Source organism: Chelmon rostratus, chromosome 6, assembly GCF_017976325.1.
Source record: "Chelmon rostratus isolate fCheRos1 chromosome 6, fCheRos1.pri, whole genome shotgun sequence".
Classification (NCBI taxonomy): Eukaryota; Metazoa; Chordata; class Actinopteri; order Chaetodontiformes; family Chaetodontidae; genus Chelmon; species Chelmon rostratus.
In genome coordinates this window covers 9,960,621-9,979,891 of record NC_055663.1, presented here as the reverse complement: position 1 = coordinate 9,979,891, position 19,271 = coordinate 9,960,621, and the positions used below count along the sequence as shown (strand labels likewise).

At 43.7% G+C, this 19,271-nt stretch overlaps 1 protein-coding gene across 4 annotated transcripts in view; it reads left to right on the top strand.

The window, feature by feature from the left end:
* mob2a (MOB kinase activator 2a) overlaps nt 1-19,148 on the top strand; it is a 64,747-nt gene extending 45,599 nt beyond the window's left edge. For 3 of the 4 annotated variants that reach the window (XM_041938520.1, XM_041938519.1, XM_041938518.1), the window contains exons 2-5: nt 9,827-9,987; nt 11,881-11,974; nt 16,195-16,319; nt 17,282-19,148. In XM_041938520.1, the coding sequence (XP_041794454.1) occupies nt 9,827-9,987; nt 11,881-11,974; nt 16,195-16,319; nt 17,282-17,595 (694 nt within the window). In that variant the 3' untranslated portion in view covers nt 17,596-19,148. Of the gene's footprint in view, nt 1-1,121; nt 1,329-9,826; nt 9,988-11,880; nt 11,975-16,194; nt 16,320-17,281 lie in introns of those variants that run through there. The other variant, XM_041938517.1, reaches the window with a different exon arrangement.
* Nucleotides 19,149-19,271: the final 123 nt, after the last annotated feature.

Sequence of the window (19,271 nt, the reverse complement as noted above, 5' to 3'; positions counted from 1 at the left end):
TGTTCATTTTGTACTGAGGTGTTGTTGGCTCAGCTCTCTGTTGACAATTTAATTAGAATTTACACCATCCTCCAACTTCAAATCATGTCCATGATATGAAACCTCTAAATTTATTGTTATAAACAATTCCCCCAGCCGCACACAGAAACTATATTTTGCGAATTTGCCTTTGGCTATCAAACAGGCTTTGTTTGATTCCCTCAGTGGTTCCCCGACTTTGACATGTTTGAACAGGCCTGGCTGCTGCCAGTCTGCCATAGTTGGCCTATCCAGGTGAAGTTCAGAATCAGCAGGAGGAATGTCGCCCCACAGTCCCCGTAAGCACACTTCACATAACCCGGCACCAGTTCTCACAGTGAAAGAAGTGACGCGCTGTGACAATACACACATTTTTCAAACCTTAGTCAGCTTTTTGAGCCTGACATACAAGGCCTTTTAGAGTTGTATCCCGTGTTCAGCTCTTTCATTTTCCTGCTTTTTCCTGTTACAGTTTTTTGTTTGTTACTGCTATTTTAGCGGGTATATTAATGGCTAAGTAGAGTAAAGTAGTTTGCTAAAAAAAATCTTTACTTAAGGTCCAGTTAATAGCTTTTTTTTTTTTTTTTTTAGCTTTCTTTCAAATTTCACTGTCCTCATTAGCGGATGAGTTTGCTAATGATAAAATACTTGTATACTAGTATGAGGCCATGGGATATTTATAAAAAGGAAAACTAGCATTTTGTTCAGATAAGTAGCTACTTTCTCCATGACAGAAACCAATAAATTATAAACAAATAAACTCGTACGTTATGAGTCATTTATTATACGTTTTTTTCTGGGCTGCTCGGAATATTTTTTCTTCTTTTTTATTGTCAGTGTTACAGTAGGCACATAAAGTGAAGCAACACCTTTTCATTTTACTGCAGCCCGTGGTTATTAGCTGGCCACCTGTTGCTACATTGTAACGACACTTGAGGGAGAAGCACGAACCACGTCCACATGGGCAGACTTTTGGCGTCACCACAGCCCGCCCACTGAGCCCCTCTTCTCTTCGCTGATTGGATCACAGGTTACAGAGAAGGCGGGCTTCCTGTACAGTGCTCACAATGATTTTCTTTTTGCTCTTGTAGTCCAGAGTCGCACACAGCTCAAACCCCGGAGTGAGACGGACAGACCTCATCTCAGCAATCCGAGGGAGAGCTATTCTGACACCATATATTCATGTTTTAAACTATGCTCGGAGATTATTGCTCCTTTTCTGGAGACAAGACGGACATGCACTCTCAGAGGAGCTCCAAAAACGGACTAAGTTGCAAAATGGTGCTTCAGGCAGTCGGAAAAGTACTACGGTAACGTTAAAACTTCGTGACTATTGTAACCTGTGTCAGTGCTGTCTGCTATGAGCCTGTATTGTAATTGTGTTATTTTGATATTTTTATGAAGCTTCGACGAAGCCATGTAGTCCGAGTAAATCATGTTTCACTTTTGTTAATATGTCGTAAACTTGTACCGCGGTGGTTAGAAATCTCCTCGCCTGTTTGTGTTATTTGTTTGGAGTCACTTTTCCGACGTATTTCGGCTTTAGCACTTTTATCACAATGTTACAGGCTTCACCTGACTTTAACAGTTGTGCTCATGTGCCTCCTGATGTCTAAAACTAAATAGAAAAGGCCGTAGTTGGTGCTGAAATATGTTTTACTCTCTCGAACCATGTCTCTACAACTCGGCCCGAAAGACAAGTAGTTGTCTCGTCTCCGCAGTAATTACTCGAGTATTGGGACCCTTTGGTTCCGGGGTCATAGTGATTTACCAGCCGGTGGTGATGGGGGACGTGAATGCCTCATTCCGCTTCCTGCAGCTTTCACCAACAAGACTCAACAAGAGCAAGAGAAATGCGACACTGTCTCCTCAGCTAGTCGGATAAATTATTTAAGACGCCTGTTAACCTTTTAGCATAGAAATTCTCAAGTTTAAAGAAATCACTTTTTTGTTTTTCAAGAGACGTGGATAAAACAGTAGCATGATTTGTTTAAAGGTGAGTGTAGCAGGACTTTGAATCCTAATTGAATCAGATCCCTGAACATCCCATTTACGCTGTAGCTTCATTATAGCCTGAAAATTACAGGAAATAGGCTAAACACATAATTTAGGACCAGAACTGGAATTGCATACATTTGATTGTTTGTTTGCTCTTGTTTACTGGTAACCTACTGTTATGCATGGACTTTTTTTCAATTTTTCCATTCTTTCAATGGAAAGCATTTTGAACTATATTTAATTTACACAATGTGCTGTAAAAATCTGTTATTTTAGCAGCCATCTAGAGGCCAGAGTGTGACCCAGAAGACATAAGACTTTAAAGAATGTTTGACCCAAATAGGAGTGTTAACAGTGTGCTTGTGTCTCATACAAAGTGACACAAACAACAAACCCAGTCATGAGTAACCCCCGTGGAGAATCAGTGCAATTCAAGAGGAATTACCCATGTCACAGCGGTTAGTAAACGGCAAATGTTAATCCAGTTTACATATGGATATTTACACTGTGTCACATGAAGAAGACATGCAGTCATTATGAGTGTGTTCCTCGAGGGGATATAGAATCCTGTTAATGCTTTGGTGAAGTTTCCTCTTACCTTTCAAGTCAGGGGACAGGTGTGTTTTCAAGTATTAGCCCAAAGGGCACAAGCCTCAAAACGTATTGTCGCCTGTGAAGATGTGGAGAGTGATAATGAAGAGTAGGGATGCACAAATGCCAATACTGTGCTCAAATACTTGTAATTCTAAACATAAACCTTGTCTGAAACAATTGCACATGATACCATTTTACAGCAACATGGAGTTAACGTCTCATCAGTTTAGCAGTTAGGCAGCCACAGGTGGTAAAAATAACAAGCTCTTACCCAGTACATTGCTCTTAATGACCAGCCGTTGTCACTTGTAGTCTTCTTGGTATGCTGGAGCCAATGTATCAGATTCCCAGCCGTTCCCACATAACAGAAACAGTATTACCAAACAGTCTTTCATTGAGCAGAAGTGGGATCTGTGATATTTGGTTCTGAATATGCGCTCCTAGCAATGTCACCACTCACCAGTAGACACAAAAAGCACTCCGTTGGAGGAGTTAACCTGAAAAGTAAGCTACTCTGATGGTTTGGCATCAGGTGGGAGTCCTGTTGTGACCGTCCTTTAGAGACTTTTGACTTAAGAAACAGGCGAGGACCAAGGTGTCAAAACAATGAAGGGAACCTTTGCCGCAGCCGTCAAGAGACGCTTCACTGACATGGAAAAAAAAACACTCTACTGCACAGCAGCTGTACTCGATCTGGAGTAAAACTTTTTGGTGTGTGTTTGTCTGTCTCTCTGTGCTGAGCATGTTAAAACTGTAATAGTGTTAATGTTAAGTATTAATAGTACTTGCATCGGTACTCTTTATCAGTAAGTACCCAAATAGAGGTACTTGAAAAGAGTAAAGTCTGAAAAGAGCGGTATCGGTGCATCCCTCGTGAAGAGAATATCCACCATCTTAGGATCTCTTAGCAGATTGTTAGCAGGATGTAATGGACGCAACAGTACAGTATGTTGTTATGTCTGTTGCAAGACCTGTGACAGGTAAAGACAGGTTCTGCTGCTCCTATTTTTACTGGGAACTCAACTGCCTTATTTAAGAAATCAGCTGGTTACCAAGGAAATGCACCTTTAATTTATTTGCCTGGCAGGAACAGAAGGGGGTTCCCATGAATTTGACGTCTTAAGGAAAAACTGAACAAAAAACACTTCATCAAAGTTAACAAGGATGCATAGTTTTGGGTTTTATGAGGGGGTGGGGGCGTGCTGTAGACCTGTTTATAGCTCCACTCTTGACCAGTTTCCTTTTCCAATGAATGGTTGAATGCCCTTGGCTTAAATACAGGTATGAATACTACACTGGCAAAGATAGCTAAGATAACTTTTAACGGCCCAGTCCTGTGAGAGGTAATATGTAGCCTTGTGTAATCTTGACACCTTTTTTTAAGAATTGTCTATTTCTTGCTCATATTGGCTGCTTGAATTGTGTCGGGGAAAAATTGTACACCTCCACGTACATACGCCTCTTTGATTTACTTTTTGACTCGGCAACCTTTCAGATGGACTGATTGAATTGATCAGAGTGAAGAGAAATCTCATTCAGCTCTACAGTCATATCATCCGTGTCAGTCACTTCTTATCATGCCAAATCAATGTTGGGGTAACCTTCTTCCAACATTTGCCAAGTGCTTTACCAGCGGCTTGGCCTTATCTCGGCCCAAAACCCCCTTTCCTGTCACACGTGCGTTGTGATGTTGATTAGGCTCCATTTAAGTGCTAGCAGGGGGTCCTTACATACTCTGCAGGCCTGAGAGCCACTGAATGGGATTTAGCACAGGATGACAAGGGGAAGAGGAGGTAGCCAGATCTGTGCTGGGGCAGGGTCAGTCGTCGACTTAGCTATGTGTGTGTGTCTGCACATGTTTTGGCCTGCACCCTGGCTACAGTTCTAATTTACTGATTTACAGTGCTGCTGACACCCCTGGTGATGCTACTGATTAAGTGGTGGCAGCTGTGCCTTCTTTGTGTTTTGTTTCCTTCTTATCTCTTTACTCCAGAACTAAAACTGACAAGTATTTTTTCTGTGTCAGCACTCTTTTAAAACTACACAGAACGTACAGGAACAACTTTGTAGCACTCTGTCGACTGCAGCACTGCGAAACTCTGGTTTAGTCCATCCTTAACTCAGTCTCTTTTTAGCCCCATAATGGCTGCTGTGGTTTAGCTTTGGTTGCCTGCTCTCCTCTGTCTGTGGTTTTTCGGGGAAAAGAGCCATCGAATCTATTCAATTTGAATCCTGAAATAGATCAGGAGGCCAGGCGTGGAGAAAGCTGATCCTGCTGACTGAAGCTACTCTTTTTACAAAATGGCAGAGTTCATTCACTCAGTATTAGTCTTATCAGCTGAGATTGATTCTGTAGCTCTTGATTTTTTATTGCAGTTTTTGAACCCTGAAGAGGGGGGTTGTCAGTTGACAAAGGAGGAAGCAACTTCCTGACATTTGATTGACTCATTCTCTGACCTATCGGCTGTTTGTTTGGAGGTCATTTCATTTAAAAGTGTTTGATTTTTGTGGTGTTCCTTGGTAGAAGACCTGTGATTGTTGTCTGTGGTGTTTCTTATCTCTCATATCCTTATCATACACACAGGCGCTGTTTTCCAGTAAAGCAGTACTGTATTACGGCCATGTGGTGACACCTATCTTTGCTCCTTGGAGCACTACCTCCTGCAAATCTCTAGATCACTACATGCAGCGTCTTTAGAGAAAATGGTAGACTTCTTTGTTGGATGCTTGCACGTGCTGTTCACCCTCGCGGATCACATTAACTGCATCCATATGCCAATAGTTAGATTCCTCTGCTACCCAGAAAGCCAAATCAAGCAACAGTTGTGCAATATCGGGTTTGGCAGGAGCAGCAGGCTTTAGGGGAAAGTCATGACATGGGATTTGTTGAACAGGTTTAGGAGTTTAAGTATAGTACAGTTTAAGTATTCAGTCAGAGCGAGCACTGGTCAAAACACAGGCATCTGCTTAGTTCTGGTTATAGCATGAGAGTCACTGTTGATGGGTGCATTTTTTGGTGTTGAGATAAGTAAGCATGAAAAAAGTATGCATATGTGTGTGAGAGAATTGGGGGGGTCCATAGAGGAAAAGGAGGAGATCTTTAGTCCTAAATTGTAGTATTTAAGAGAAAGCACTTTAAACTAATTCACCAACACAGCTCAACAATGTGGCTCAGAGTGATTCCAGGATTAATTGGAACCAGGTTCTGGTAATGAGACAGGCTCATGGTGTACCTGCCAGAGGGCTGCTCCTCTTTACATACAGGTTATTTTCAAACCAAATGTGTTCATTATTCAGCAGGCACACAGTCAGCTAACATGCGGCAGCTGATACATGCACCACTGTGAGGCCAAAGAGATGTACGTTTGACACACTTAACCGTGCGTGCAAACATTGGGTCTTGCTGGACACACACGTGCTCGCACAAACACCAGACCAGACAGGACTCTCTTCTTGTGGATTTTCTCGAGGCCTCTGGTGGGATCAGGCTCGTGACACAGCTGTTGTGACCAGCTGGGTCGGCCATGAAAAGAGGGAGAGAGGGGCTACAGCCAGAGAATGTGTGCGACATAGTGTGTCAGTTGAGTACTGGTGGTGGTGCGCAGGGGGAAAGGTAGTGGGTGAAGATGGCCAGTGGGCGGGGGAGGTGGTGTTGCTGGGAAAAGTGAAAGGGATAAGAGAGTGGCTAACAGACGGAGTTGAACAGCTGTCATGTCAGTCACTCACTCATCTCTGTAGTACTGACCTCCACGTCACCCGACCCTATTTCCTTATTGTATTTTATTGTAGATAAAGACCAGCACGTGTGTTTTTTCCTGCTTCATGCCTCCACCTCTTCTTGAAAAGTTCAAAAGACATCAGTTTTGCACGTATGATTTGTCTCTTAGTAGACTCAGGTTGTTCCACCGAGCCAGACCAGGTTTTCAGAGGTGTGAGGCTGTGGCTGTCCTCCCGGCCCACAGACATGTGTCTGGCCCTGGCCTCAGTTCCCCTCCACTCCTGCCTTCTGGCCTGCCCTGATCTGGTAAGGAGAAAGAGGCATCTGCTGCCTTTTATGGCAAAGACTTGCCCGGGAGAACTTTACCAAGAACAGACAAAGCTGTGTGTGTATGTACGTATGAGGGGAGGAGTGTTGGCATAGAGGAAGTTTTCTTTATCCTAAAATAAACTACTGGCTCCAGAATTTCACCTCCCCTTACCACACAAATGTTCGCAAGAAGTGGAGGAGGCGTTTGTATGGAAAATGATGAAATTACACAGGGAGAGAAGCAGGAAATAGCTCAGTGAAACAGAATGTTTTCAAAAGGAAAAGGGGGGTGGGGGAAACGAAGGAACCGAGTTGAACCTTTCACGGGAGCCTAACATTTTTTTAGGGGCTTAGCAAAGCCTTTGAAAAGTTGTGAGAGCTGACGGTATCTGTGGATGAGGCTCCATCCTCTTGTAAAGCTCTTTCACATGACAGAACATGTAGCTCACAGTGCAAAACCACACGGACCACATGAATCTGTACCCTCATGAGCAGGAAGGAGGGGGAGAAGGAAGCAGACAGAGATAAGGAGAAATGAAACAAATGGCAAAACTGATATTGGAAGGAGCCTTCAGGAGCAGTAATTAAAATGTGAGTCAGTAGAGGTCGTGGACTGAGGTAAATGGGAAGCTGAATAATAGTCGGGGACAGAAAGATGAAGGGAAATTGCAGAAAGAGATGAAAAGAGAGGTTGAGTTGAGGTGAGACCTGAGGCTTCTGACCCTGAATGATAGGCTGTTTGGACAGGTGAGCCTGCAGCCACGAAGAGGAAAGAACAAAAAGAAATGCCTGTAAACCTTAAACACAAGATGTTGTAAAAACCAAGAGCGGGACAGAAACAAAGAACAACGCAACAGGAGAAAGAGGTGAAACAGAAAGTGGTTACTCATTAATAATTAGCCAGCAGTGTAATCTGCAGTGTCCTTGTTTTCTAAATGAGACCAAACAAGCTCACAAGCTGCCTGATAGGACGAGCCGAATACCTTGATGAATGATTACCCAACAAATGAGAACCTGAGCAGTGTCGTGTGTCTCCATGAACGTGATTGCGCAAGCGTTGATCCATCAGATCTCAGCATTTTCACAGGAGGCCAAGAGGCAGTTTACACCTTAGAATGTCTCCTGACAGCTAAATTGGACGACAGCACACATGTAAAACGGGGTAAACTTAAACATTTTACAAAGCGAAGGGCTGCCGGCTCTGTACACATGTTGACATGCCTTCCCTTGTTTGCTGAGGTGGAACGCAGGGCAACACATCCTGGAGAGGGGAATTAATCTGCAAATGGCTTTTGAACATTGTGCTCTGGCCAAGGGGCCTCGTGCTCCACAGTCCTGTCATGTTTTCTAAGTGTTTATGAGTTCCCATGGATATCAGCTGAGCCTGTTGCGATCTGCCTCGTCTCGTCATTCCTTACTCCACCTCTACTGTCCTCTCACTTATTTCCACTCTAAATCAATTTCTAATATTTCAAGCTGCATGTGGACGGTGATCGTAGGCCTCTTTTTCTGCAGAAACCCTTCCAGTCATTCTGTCTTCTTCAGTGAAGTCCAATGTTAGTCGCAGCAGAGCCAGAGTGAAAGTGAGAAGGGCTTTGGCTGCTGCTGGAAAATAGTGTTTATGATCCCTCTTCATTAGTGCTGTTGGAACAGCTCTCACCAGTCCAGGAGCCAGAGCTGTCATCTTTGGGCAATGAGTGGGATCTGGGAGTAGGGATGGCTTTTGTTTTTAATGGTTATGCTACTATTACCAATACTGCCTATCGATCTGGTCGGTTATCCTTACTTTTTGTTATTGTTTTATTGGTGGCTGCTTTATTTTTTCATGTGCACAGTATTTTAAAAACGGATCTAGTAGCAACAGTGATGTTTTGAGCAGATCACTACTAGTACAGACTATAATGTGATAAATGAAATGTGAAATGATTACAATAAACAGCTACTACACTGTGAAAATGTTACTGTTTCATTACCCATCCCTACTTGAGAGCGTTTCTGTGGAGGACGTTCAACAGCAGAGGACACATGGCTGGATCATTGTTTTTAGACAGAGGTTGTGGAGAGAGGAGGCATGAGAACTGAAGATGGAGGGGTGAGCGCAAGACAGGCAGACATGAGGGGCAACATAAGCACGATAAATTCAGGGAGCAAACTGAAACTTCCGTGTCCTTAAGCAAATCCAAACAACATGAGTGAGTCGAAAGAAGTTGGGAACAGGAATAGAGTCATTACAGGATGATGGAAGCCTTGAACAGAATAGTGATCAAGTTGGCTATTGTTAGCTCTAACTTTCAGTGTCTTCACGGATGATTGGAAGGCGATCGATTACATTAGTCTGTGTTTTGCAACACAGTCCCAGACAACTCTTCGTCTGTTTATTTGTCTCACTCATGTACCAAGCCTTTCAACCTTTGACCCTAGATTGCACTGCCTCCATTCACACAGAAGGGGAGCAGGGGCTGGGGGAGGAGAGGTTACAGCCCTGGAAGTGCAGGAAGAGTGTGATATGACATCCCCATGCTAAAACTAGCAGTGGAAGTACACGGCGCTGGGGACGGCTGTCTGTGTGGAGGCTATAGAGCTAACATTAGGCCAGAGGTTATAGCTGGGGGTCATGTACAGCAACAGAGGACTCTTTGTTTTGTTCTGTTTAGGTTGCTGTGAATTCACTTTGAGAAAAGTAGCACAAAGTTTGTGTGATTTTTGTAAGAGTTTCAGAAGCATTTTCCATTTACAGCTTGTACATAACAAATAGCCTTAGCATTTGGCTAAAACTACCTGAGTATTTGGAGGATGCTCCTTTCATACCCAATCATGATACTATCACCTGTTACCAATCAACCTGTTTACCTGTGGAATGATCCAAACAGGGTTTTTTTGGAGCATTCCACAACTTTCCCAGTCTTCTGTTGCCCCCGCCAACAGTGTCCCAGCTTTTTGGGAATTTGGGTTGTATACATTACACTGTGGCATCATGTCAGCCTGTCTGGGAAATTCCTATACTAGCAATCTGGCAAAGAGCTTCCATTACCTCCCAGTTTTCACAGTGTCCAATTAAGCAGTATATTTACCGTTTGCATCCCTCTCACGCACTTTCCATATCTCCCTTTGTAATTTCCTTTTTCTTTTATTCCCCCTATCAAGTCCTGTGCATCTCCTTAACCTGTCCTCTTTTGGTCTATGTTGCAGGAAGTCGAAGACGAAGCCAAATGGAAAGAAGCCTCCAGCAGAAGAGAAGAAGCAGTACTTGGAGCTCGAGTACACAAAAATCCGCGTGGTGGACTTTGACCTCAAGGAGCTGGTGGTGCTGCCCAGAGAGATAGACCTCAACGAATGGCTAGCCAGCAACAGTGAGTGACTATGGTGGTAGTCGGCGATAGAATATATGTATGAATCCACGGACAGTCCAGCAGGTAGCTGAGGATGTTGTCCTCCTCTGCTGTAATTTCTAATCCTGTAAAAGCAATTTATTATGATTATGATGCTAGAATGTGAAAACAGGCCTATTATCTTATTTATTATATAAGAAGTCTCAAGTCAAGCTCAGTGTTTGCTCTTACTTGTTTATAATTTTCCTCATGGGTTTGGAATTGTTTTTCCAACTCGGTATGTATTTGTCATCTGGAGATGACAAGATGTTCCAGTGGTGCTGGAGATGCAGCTCTGACAGAGCCAAGCCCTTAACATGATCCAGGCCTGGCACCGCATTGAGCCTGTTCCCAATAACAACATGGCTTCTTTAAACACCATCGGTTACTGCCAGCTACAGTGCAGTGTTTTAACTCTTACTTAAAGTTATAGTTGTCACTGTGAGCATCATTTCTGAGGTTCTGTAAACTCACTACGGCCCAGCTACTTGATCGATCTCATGAGACCCTTTATTTTGTCTGTCTCCCTGACTTTGTTTTGGTTACGTGTCCAAACCAGCCAGGTGTTCGTGAGGGAAAAGGAAAATACAGGCATTCTTCTTTCCTTATTATTTTAGACTGATACAACTCTGTTATATAAAACAGATGGGATGTGTTCGTACATGTTAGTGTGTCGAAATTGGAAGTTATGTAAGCTGGCTTGTATCCTCTTGTATCCACCACTAATTTGGCTTTTGCTTGATCACAAACAACAGGGTGGATAGATATTTTGATCACAGAGCTTGTTGAAAAAAAAAAATCAATAAGGATTGAAGTCATTGAATTCTGCCCACATGTATAAGTCAGTCGGGCTTGCACTGAATATTTTCCCACATGGTGGCTACTTTGTTGAGCAGGAAAAGATGGGATGGGTCCTCTCAGGGCCCTGTGGGGTCATACAACTTTCAAATTGTGTTCTTGAGTTCATTCATTCCATATGGAAAGAGAAATTGCACTGGAGAGTCATTCCAAACGGTGCAGCCATTTCAGCATGATATATGATCATTTACCTGTCATGACAGAAAATCAGTAGAGCCAGATCAGTTGAGCCACAGCTCAGAGAGGTCCAGGGCAGAAGCCTGAATTATTGCATAAAACATTTTAAACTGTTTCCTTATGGTCTTCAGACCTCCCAATGTTCTTTTGGTAGAAACTGTTAAAACTGTCCTCAACATGAGGACATTGAGACAAAAGTGTAGAAATTATAACCCAAAGTCAGCAGCTGATGCTCTTTCTTTATAGTGGATTGTTTAAGCCTCATAAGCTGCAAGTTAAACAGAAACTGAAGCTCCACATTGTGTTTATAATTCACGTAATTGCAATATTTTAACATTAAAAGTCCAATAAATCCCCACTGTCAGTGTTTCAGTAGATTACCTGTTCATTCATTAAATTCTCTCAGCTAGTGAGGGATGACTGTGTCGACATCTCTTGCATCTCTTGTTTGTCTCAGCACAGCCAGAAGTGCCAGTGGAAAAGCCCTATTTATTTTGCAGCACAACAGGCTTCGAAGGATTTTCACTTGCAGTAGATATACCTGCTCCAGTTTTAAGTGTCTTGAGCAACAACTTCAGTGCTTGCCAAAGCTGCAACCACCTCACATTTTTCAAATTTTCACGTGTCTGAGGCTCACACACTGTTGAAGGATGTGCTGACCTGAATAGTGTTGTGCATGTGACACTGACAGATGCACAGCAGTGTAGAGTACTGTCGGTGTCTCCTCCTCATCCATAGGAGAACGCGACTTGACACAAACAGGCCACCTTTATGTTGTGGTAAAAAGTATTTGAGTGTCCTCTCTCTGATTCATTCCTCTTTCTCTCCTCTTTGCCACAGCAACGACATTCTTCAATCTTATCAACCTGCAGTACAGCACCATCTCAGAGTTCTGCACTGGGGACACCTGTCAAGCCATGACGGCCTGCAACACGTAAGTCATCTCCAGTGCTTTTGGTTTATTCATTGTTGGTTGTTGTGTTGTTTTAATCTGGATGGGCAGAAACTTCTGAAAACAGTGCCGTACCATAGTCACTTCCTGATTGGGTCTTATCAGTTATGACGCCCCATCACGTGACCCTTTTCGAAGGATATCAGTCTGTATATATCTATGAGCCTTGGCTACGAGCGGCTAATTCCACAAGGATAACGAATTACAGGCGTTGCAGACCTTGTCATCTGTGTTGGCAGCTGCTGGGCAGTTACCTGCACTTGTTTTGCTCTGTACAGCTATCATGAAGTTCACAAAGAAACTGGAAACGAACAAAGTGTAAATGCTGCTCTCCAGTATGTCAGGGATTTCCAGCCACCCAGCAGAGTTGACAACGTGAGAGCAGACAACAACAAGTGAGACGTGCACTTTGGGGATACTTTCTTGACCTACAATGTAGTGAAATTTATATACGTAACACTTCGTTTTTTCAAGTTAAATTCGATGTGTGCTACAGAGAGATAGTGGCAACCTAGTAGCAATTAGTATTCTAGTAATTAGAATATCTGCTGTTAGTCACCTTTTTATTTTAACATTTTAAATAGCTGATTTAGTTTAAGAAGGAGGGTTTGCACTAGAAAATTTTAAATCTGAAAAGTAATTAGTAACTCAAGCTGTGTGACAACGGTAATGAAGTAAAAAAAAAATTGCCTCTGAGATGTATGTGCTTCCAGTTTGCTGAGGCAGGAGCAGTCTAATTTGGTCAAATCGAGTGAGTTAGAGTCTTTTCAGGATCAAATTCACTCTTTTTCTTTCTTTAACTAGCTGCACTCACGTATGTAAGCCAGATAAAGACAAGACACCAACTGTTAACCCCCGTTTTTTATTATTCATTTGTTGTGTTTTCAGGCTGTCGTCTGTGCCGTAAAAACCCCAGGAAAAGATATCCTGTTTACTCAGGAAACTGCTAATTGCTGCTGTCCCAACTCACTGATAACAGCATTATTATAGAAGAAGATGCACAGATTCTGAGTCAGGAAAAAAGCAGCACTCCAGAGGTCAAAAATAGCAGAAGAATCAGTTCATCTGTTCATCTTACGGGTCAATTTTATTTACCGTCAATCAGCTGACAAGTCTAGAGTCTTTGGCCAGACTGCATTTTGGAAACACAGGCCTTTTAATATAGATTGTCATGCCTGTGGTGATGGTGTAGTTTTTTTAAGACTTGTGGATGAAGTTGATAAAAGTATCCATATGTCTGAGTATGATAGAAGTGCCGGTGTGAATGTGTAGTCTGGCAGTGCTAATAACTGTAAGTCATCTGATTTTGTCTCGATTAGTTTCAATCCCATCCAGCGTAGATGCTGCACGACCCTCAGTTCGTATCAAATCTGACCACTGAGCAGAACAGTAAGAGACAGAAGATTTATTAGGGGCAGACGTGTTGTAACTTCACCTTCAGTCCCCTGTGGTCCAGCCCGTGGCCTTGCAGATATCTGAAGGTCTGCTAATATCATATTCACACCACACACTGCCTAGATGGCATGTGGTGATCAAATCCAAAGGCGTCCACCTTTAAACTCAGTTGTTCCAGTTGTCAGGCCAGCTCTGGGGCTGCAGACTGCAGGTTCACCAGACAGATGCCTTTAAACATGTCTGTGATGTTTTTAGAGGGATGTTGTAGCTGCAGTTCTGCCCAAAATTGCAACTATTTACAGTAAAAGTTTAAGGGGACTCATAACACGGAGGCGTATTCATACCATGTTAGCAGAGGGGAGGTGACTTACTGTAAGTATTTATCGAACTAGTTCGCCCTGTTGGGGCGGGGTGCCATCTTAATGTGTGAGCCCTTGTCTTGGGAGAGTGGCCTTCGTTGCCCCTGTGTATACTGAAGGCTGGAAAAACCTGCTTACCCACACTCTGAGAAACCACAATGCTCACTATGCAGCTCTTACCACATTTACATGCATGCTGCAAGTGCAGACGCTCACGCATGCGTTCCCCCTGGACAAAAATATGACAATGGCAAAGAACGCAACCGTTGAGAAATGACACACATATGACAGATTTGCTGTGAGGGACAAACTTGTCATGAGTTAACCTGTGTCAACAATGTGTTTTTCCACTGCTGTCACCTTAAGATACTACTGCTAAACCACACCCTGAGAAAAGGAAGAAGTTGGTGTGCCTGTGATATCTGAAGAGTGAAGAGATGAGTGCAGTGTTTTTGTTTGCCCTCTGTACTGTGGAAAACAGAGGCAACGTCTTAATCAAGAGGAAAAACACAGAATTTAACTTCTTGCTTTGTCTCACAGCTCCACTGGATTCAACTGAAAAGTGAAATGCATTTTTAGTTTTGACAAAAACTCACTGACGAGGCCCACCATTTATGAATGTACCTTACCCACCCAGAGCCCGACACCCCACCCTTTCCTGCCCGTGCAGGACCTGGCACCCGCGCCCCCCTCTGTGGTGAAAACTGACTGAGCCACAGTCACAGCAGCGTCAGTGCCCCTGCCCGAAGGCAGAGCTCAGCACTATTTTTGGAAGAAAATGTTCCATGAGCTATGAGGGAACGGAACCATTTGGTAGCTATTTAGACCCATTTTGTCTGGGTGGGTGGACAGATGGGTGGGTGTGTGTATTTGTATTGTGCTCGCACTAGTTTTGAGTTCTAATAGTCTGTTTTTGGATTTGGTTTGTAAAATACACGGATTCCTGAAGCTTTGTTACAAATCTCTTATCAAATATTTTATTTCCTACTTGCAAAGGGGCTGCAAAACATTCAGGCTCCCAAGTTATATTTGTTTTGTGATCAAATGTTTACTTTTTGCATGCTGCAGACTCTGTGCAGGTGCAGCCAGATATCAGATAGCGACATACAGTGTATATATTGTTTTTAAAGTGTGCCACTGTTCCAACATGGTGACATTTAATGACCACTTAACCCTTTCCACAGCACCAGCACCCCATCCCATAACCTCCAAAATGAAATTAAAGATATCTAGTTCACATACTAAATAATGAATAAATAAAAACACAGTGAGGAAGAACCATGAGGCAGCTATGAATCCCATTCATCGCAATGCAGAACAATAAAATAAGTAACAAAAAGACAAAAGTTTTAAAAAGTTAAGCAGAAACTGCAAAGAATGAATGAAGAATTTGTTGAAATTCACATTCACTAAAATGCTAAGAAGCCGTGTGTTCATAAGCAGTAAGGAAACCAGTGTTTTACTCTGTGTCAGGCCACAGTTTAACCACGTTTACATGTGTGGGTGGTGTGTGTGAGTGTTTGTAGTAGAGTCAGTGTCTCACCCACACACACACGCACACACACACACACACACACACACAGTCTGATCCTGGGTGACTAAGTGTATTGTAAGAGTCTGGTGCTGGTGCTGTGGTCAGTAGGTCCCCTCCTGCCGGGTCACGTATGTGGACGCTTCACATTCCTCAGGATTTGTCACGTCTGGCCCGCTACCTCGCAGACCCGCACCGCTAACACTTACACCTGCGTGCACATTTCTCGTCGCCGTTTCATCTGCTCATTAATCGCCCCTTCCAGCTCACTGGTCAGTCGGCTCTCCCCGTGTTTCTGCGGTTGCCTTGCCAGTCCTGTTTCACTCCCTCGTTAGCTTGCTAGTAGCCGCCTGCTGCTCATTCATCTGTCTCTAAGGTGTCTGCTGACCTGCTGCTTGACATTTGTTAACTATGACTCCAATCCGTCCGCCTACTATTTGGCTATGTGGGTCACCCCCTCCAGAAATGTTTGACCAGCGGCGGGACCGGCCCCGGGTGCTGAGTCCCGTTAACTCCCGTGACAGCAGGGAATTTGGCCCAATCAGGAAATTAAAAGCTCCAGTTCATGGAGTTCAGCAAGAAGGAAACATGCAAACATGATATCAGTATAAGGATGCGTCAGTATGAGACACAGGAGGCAGTTTCTCCTGTCACTGGACTGTATCTTCTTTGTGATCCGTGGTGTCAGAAAGGCCGACGTCACTGGGTTTTTCCTGAATGTGGAAATAGGGTCCGGTGACGTCTCATAGCACTCATTCAAACACTCTCATCTACGTGCTTGAATGAACCACAAGCATTCTTTAGGAAACATTCATTTGATTAATTTAAACAAGTTGTGTAATAATACCCTGCTCCTCAGTGATGTGTCATATTACATCTGCGATAACGGATTGTTTTCTTTGTTTCCCCCTTTCTAGAATATACTACTGGTATGACGAGAGGGGGAAGAAGACGAAGTGCACTGCTCCGCAATACGTCGACTTTGTAATGAGTCTTTGTCAGAAACTGGTCACAGATGAGGAAATCTTTCCGACAAAATACGGTGAGTGTGTTTCTGTTTCCAGGCCTGCAGAGCCTCTGACAGGTTACAGCCTCCTGGAAGTATCTGATGGTGTACTGCTGCCCCCTGATGTTTCACATGTTTTAGATTCAGAGACGGCGCAAATGAGTGCTGGTCCCACAATAAACATCTAGAAGAAATGATAGTGATATTATTCAGGGCTGCATCTGTGACGATCAAGTAATTTGATCGATCATTTGTCTCAATTCGCTGAAGAATCATTTGGATTCTTCTATCTAAAAATAAAGAATCTAAAAAATGCTCATTACAGTTTCCCAGAGCACAAGTTGACACATTGATATGTCAACTTGTGCTTACAATATTCACATTGGAGAAGATGGAACCAGACAGTCGCTGAAGTGAAGCAATTTATTGACTCTTTATATCTTTGCACATTGATTTTCAGTCGATCAACCAATTAATGAATCAGCAAGTCCTTTAATTTCTAATATTGAAAATTCCTGGGGTTAGACTGTTAGTCATTAAAGGATAAGACTGGTGATATTCTGTATTTTTCTGATCACCATCCAAACCCATGAAAAAGACCAAACCAATGAAATAGATAGATCTCTATTGCACTGGGTGACATGTTGCTTTATTATTATGAACATGGTCACTAGTTTATGTTGAGTTGATCCATGATACAGAGATGTTGGAGCACCAGCTGTGTTTTAATCCGCTTCTGAAAATAGTCCCCAAGAAATGCACCGCTGCTCCTCTTTGAGTGATGTTTTCTTCGGTGCAGAGGAACCCATTTCTAATGGTTTACATCTTCAGTAGGAACAAATGGGCCACAGACAGAGACAGACTTACACATGTTGACTTTGGTTGTTTATATAAAACTAAACAGCAGCAGCCATGTCTTTTCAGCATGTTTCCTCCTCGAGGTGACTCCTGTGCCTAATCCAGTCTCTCCTGCTTTCGTTTCCTTTTCCTCCCTTCAGGCAAAGAGTTCCCCAACTCCTTTGAGTCCTTGGTAAAGAAGATCTGCCGGTACCTGTTCCACGTGCTGGCTCACCTCTACTGGGCGCACTTTAAAGAGACGGTGGCTCTGGACCTGCAGGGCCACTTGAACACTCTGTATGCACATTTCATCGTTTTCGTAAGGGAATTCAACCTGGTCGACCCCAAGGAGACCTGTATCATGGACGACCTGTCCGAAATCCTCTGCACCCCCGCCCCGCCGCCAGCCCCGGCCCCCTCCACCCCAGCCTCAGCGCCCTCTCCCTCTTCACAAAACCACGTGACGGAGAGATGAGCGGGGGCGTCGGCGAAGAGACAGCAGCCCCGGGGGTGATAGAAGATAAGATAGAGGAGAGAAGGAAAGACAGCCTGGCCCCCTTCCTCGGTGCCAGCAGAACTTAAGAGACCTTCCACTACCCTTATATTTCGCTACGACACCAACCAACCAGCCGGAAGGAACGGGGGGAGGGTTTTCGGGGGGTTTGGGGTGGTGGGGAGGGGTTTGTCACGCCAGCAGGAATTGGCGTGAGCGTTCCTCCCATGGGACAAATCCCTCCCATCTTCTCTGCAATTTAGACTAGGAACAAAAAAGTATGTGTATGTTTTATTTTTGGTTTTATTTCACTTTTATTTTTGTTGAAGTTTTATTCAGTTTTTATTTTTTGTTGTGGCGGGGGGGTGCAGCGTGTCCATCGGCCCCTCACCTCCCTCCATCCTCTACCTAACATACAGTACAGGAAGGGGGCTCTGCTTTGCTTCTACCTACTATTGTACAGTGTTGTTAATGTGTGGAGAAGAGGCGTCTCTGCTCACCTGCGGGCTCGTCCTTCCCTCCTCCTGCGGCGGCGGGAGGCGGCCTGCGGGCGCACGGCCACTGCGCTGGCCAGTAGGGAGCCACGTTACTGCCTGACGGGGCGATACTAGCCAATCACTGTTTGGGTTGTTTTATGTGGGGAATGATTGAAGCGCTTCCTACTCAGGACCTGAGAGAATACGTCACTGCTGCCAGAGAGAAGTCACTCTCTCTTTTTTTTTTTTAATTCTCTGTCCCTTGTTCACCAGACTGCTCAGTCCCTCGTATGACAGATGTTGATCGTGTTTAACCCAGCATAGTCACGTAATCACCCGGTGTACCCCTAACAAACATATCCCAGAGCCCACCTGTAGAGGGCAGCAAACACGTAGAGAATGCCAGGGAAACTGGGAGACGGAGAAGAAAATATAAAGATTGTATGTTAGATATTTAATCTGATCAGAGAGTCGATGCTTTGAGACAGACTGGTGCCCACATGAGGCTGAATCAGAGCTGTTTGCTGGCGTAAGCAGCCCCTTAAACCACCAACACTACCACCACCGACACCCACTCCAGCAACACAGAAGGACAAAGACATGAGGTAATGTCTGCAGGCAGAGAGAGGCAGAGACGGAGGCAGAAAGAGGGGTGGGAGTAGATGGTGTGGAGCTGTTTAACAGTCACCAGTACTCCCAGTGCAAAACGAAAAATCTCCACTTCTGTTTTTTCCCTTCAAATTTGCTTTTTAAAAAGATAATCAGAGGAAAATTAGCTCAGAAATAACAATGATGGTAACATTACACATGTATAGAAAATGCACAGTCTGCTTGGACTTTACTGTACAAAGAATCGCAAGCGGGTTCTGTCAGACATAGCCTCTGTATGGAGGAGGATTGGGTTTATAATTCTCCTTTTTTATTTATTTTAATTCTTTTTTTTTGCAGGGTTCTTCAGTTCTGGCTCTCGTTTTTATGTATTTTAATTATTAACTAAGTTAAAAGCAATTTAATATTTTAAGCTCTGCGGATTATAATCTAATAAAAGAGAGAAATGCCGCCCTGTCTCAGTGTCTTTTGTATGAATGTCTTTGTAAATTATGCAGAAGCAGGAGAACGACTCGGCCTGTGAAAACAGTCTGTAACGTCTCGTGTGACCGGAGGACCTTCGACAAGTCTAGG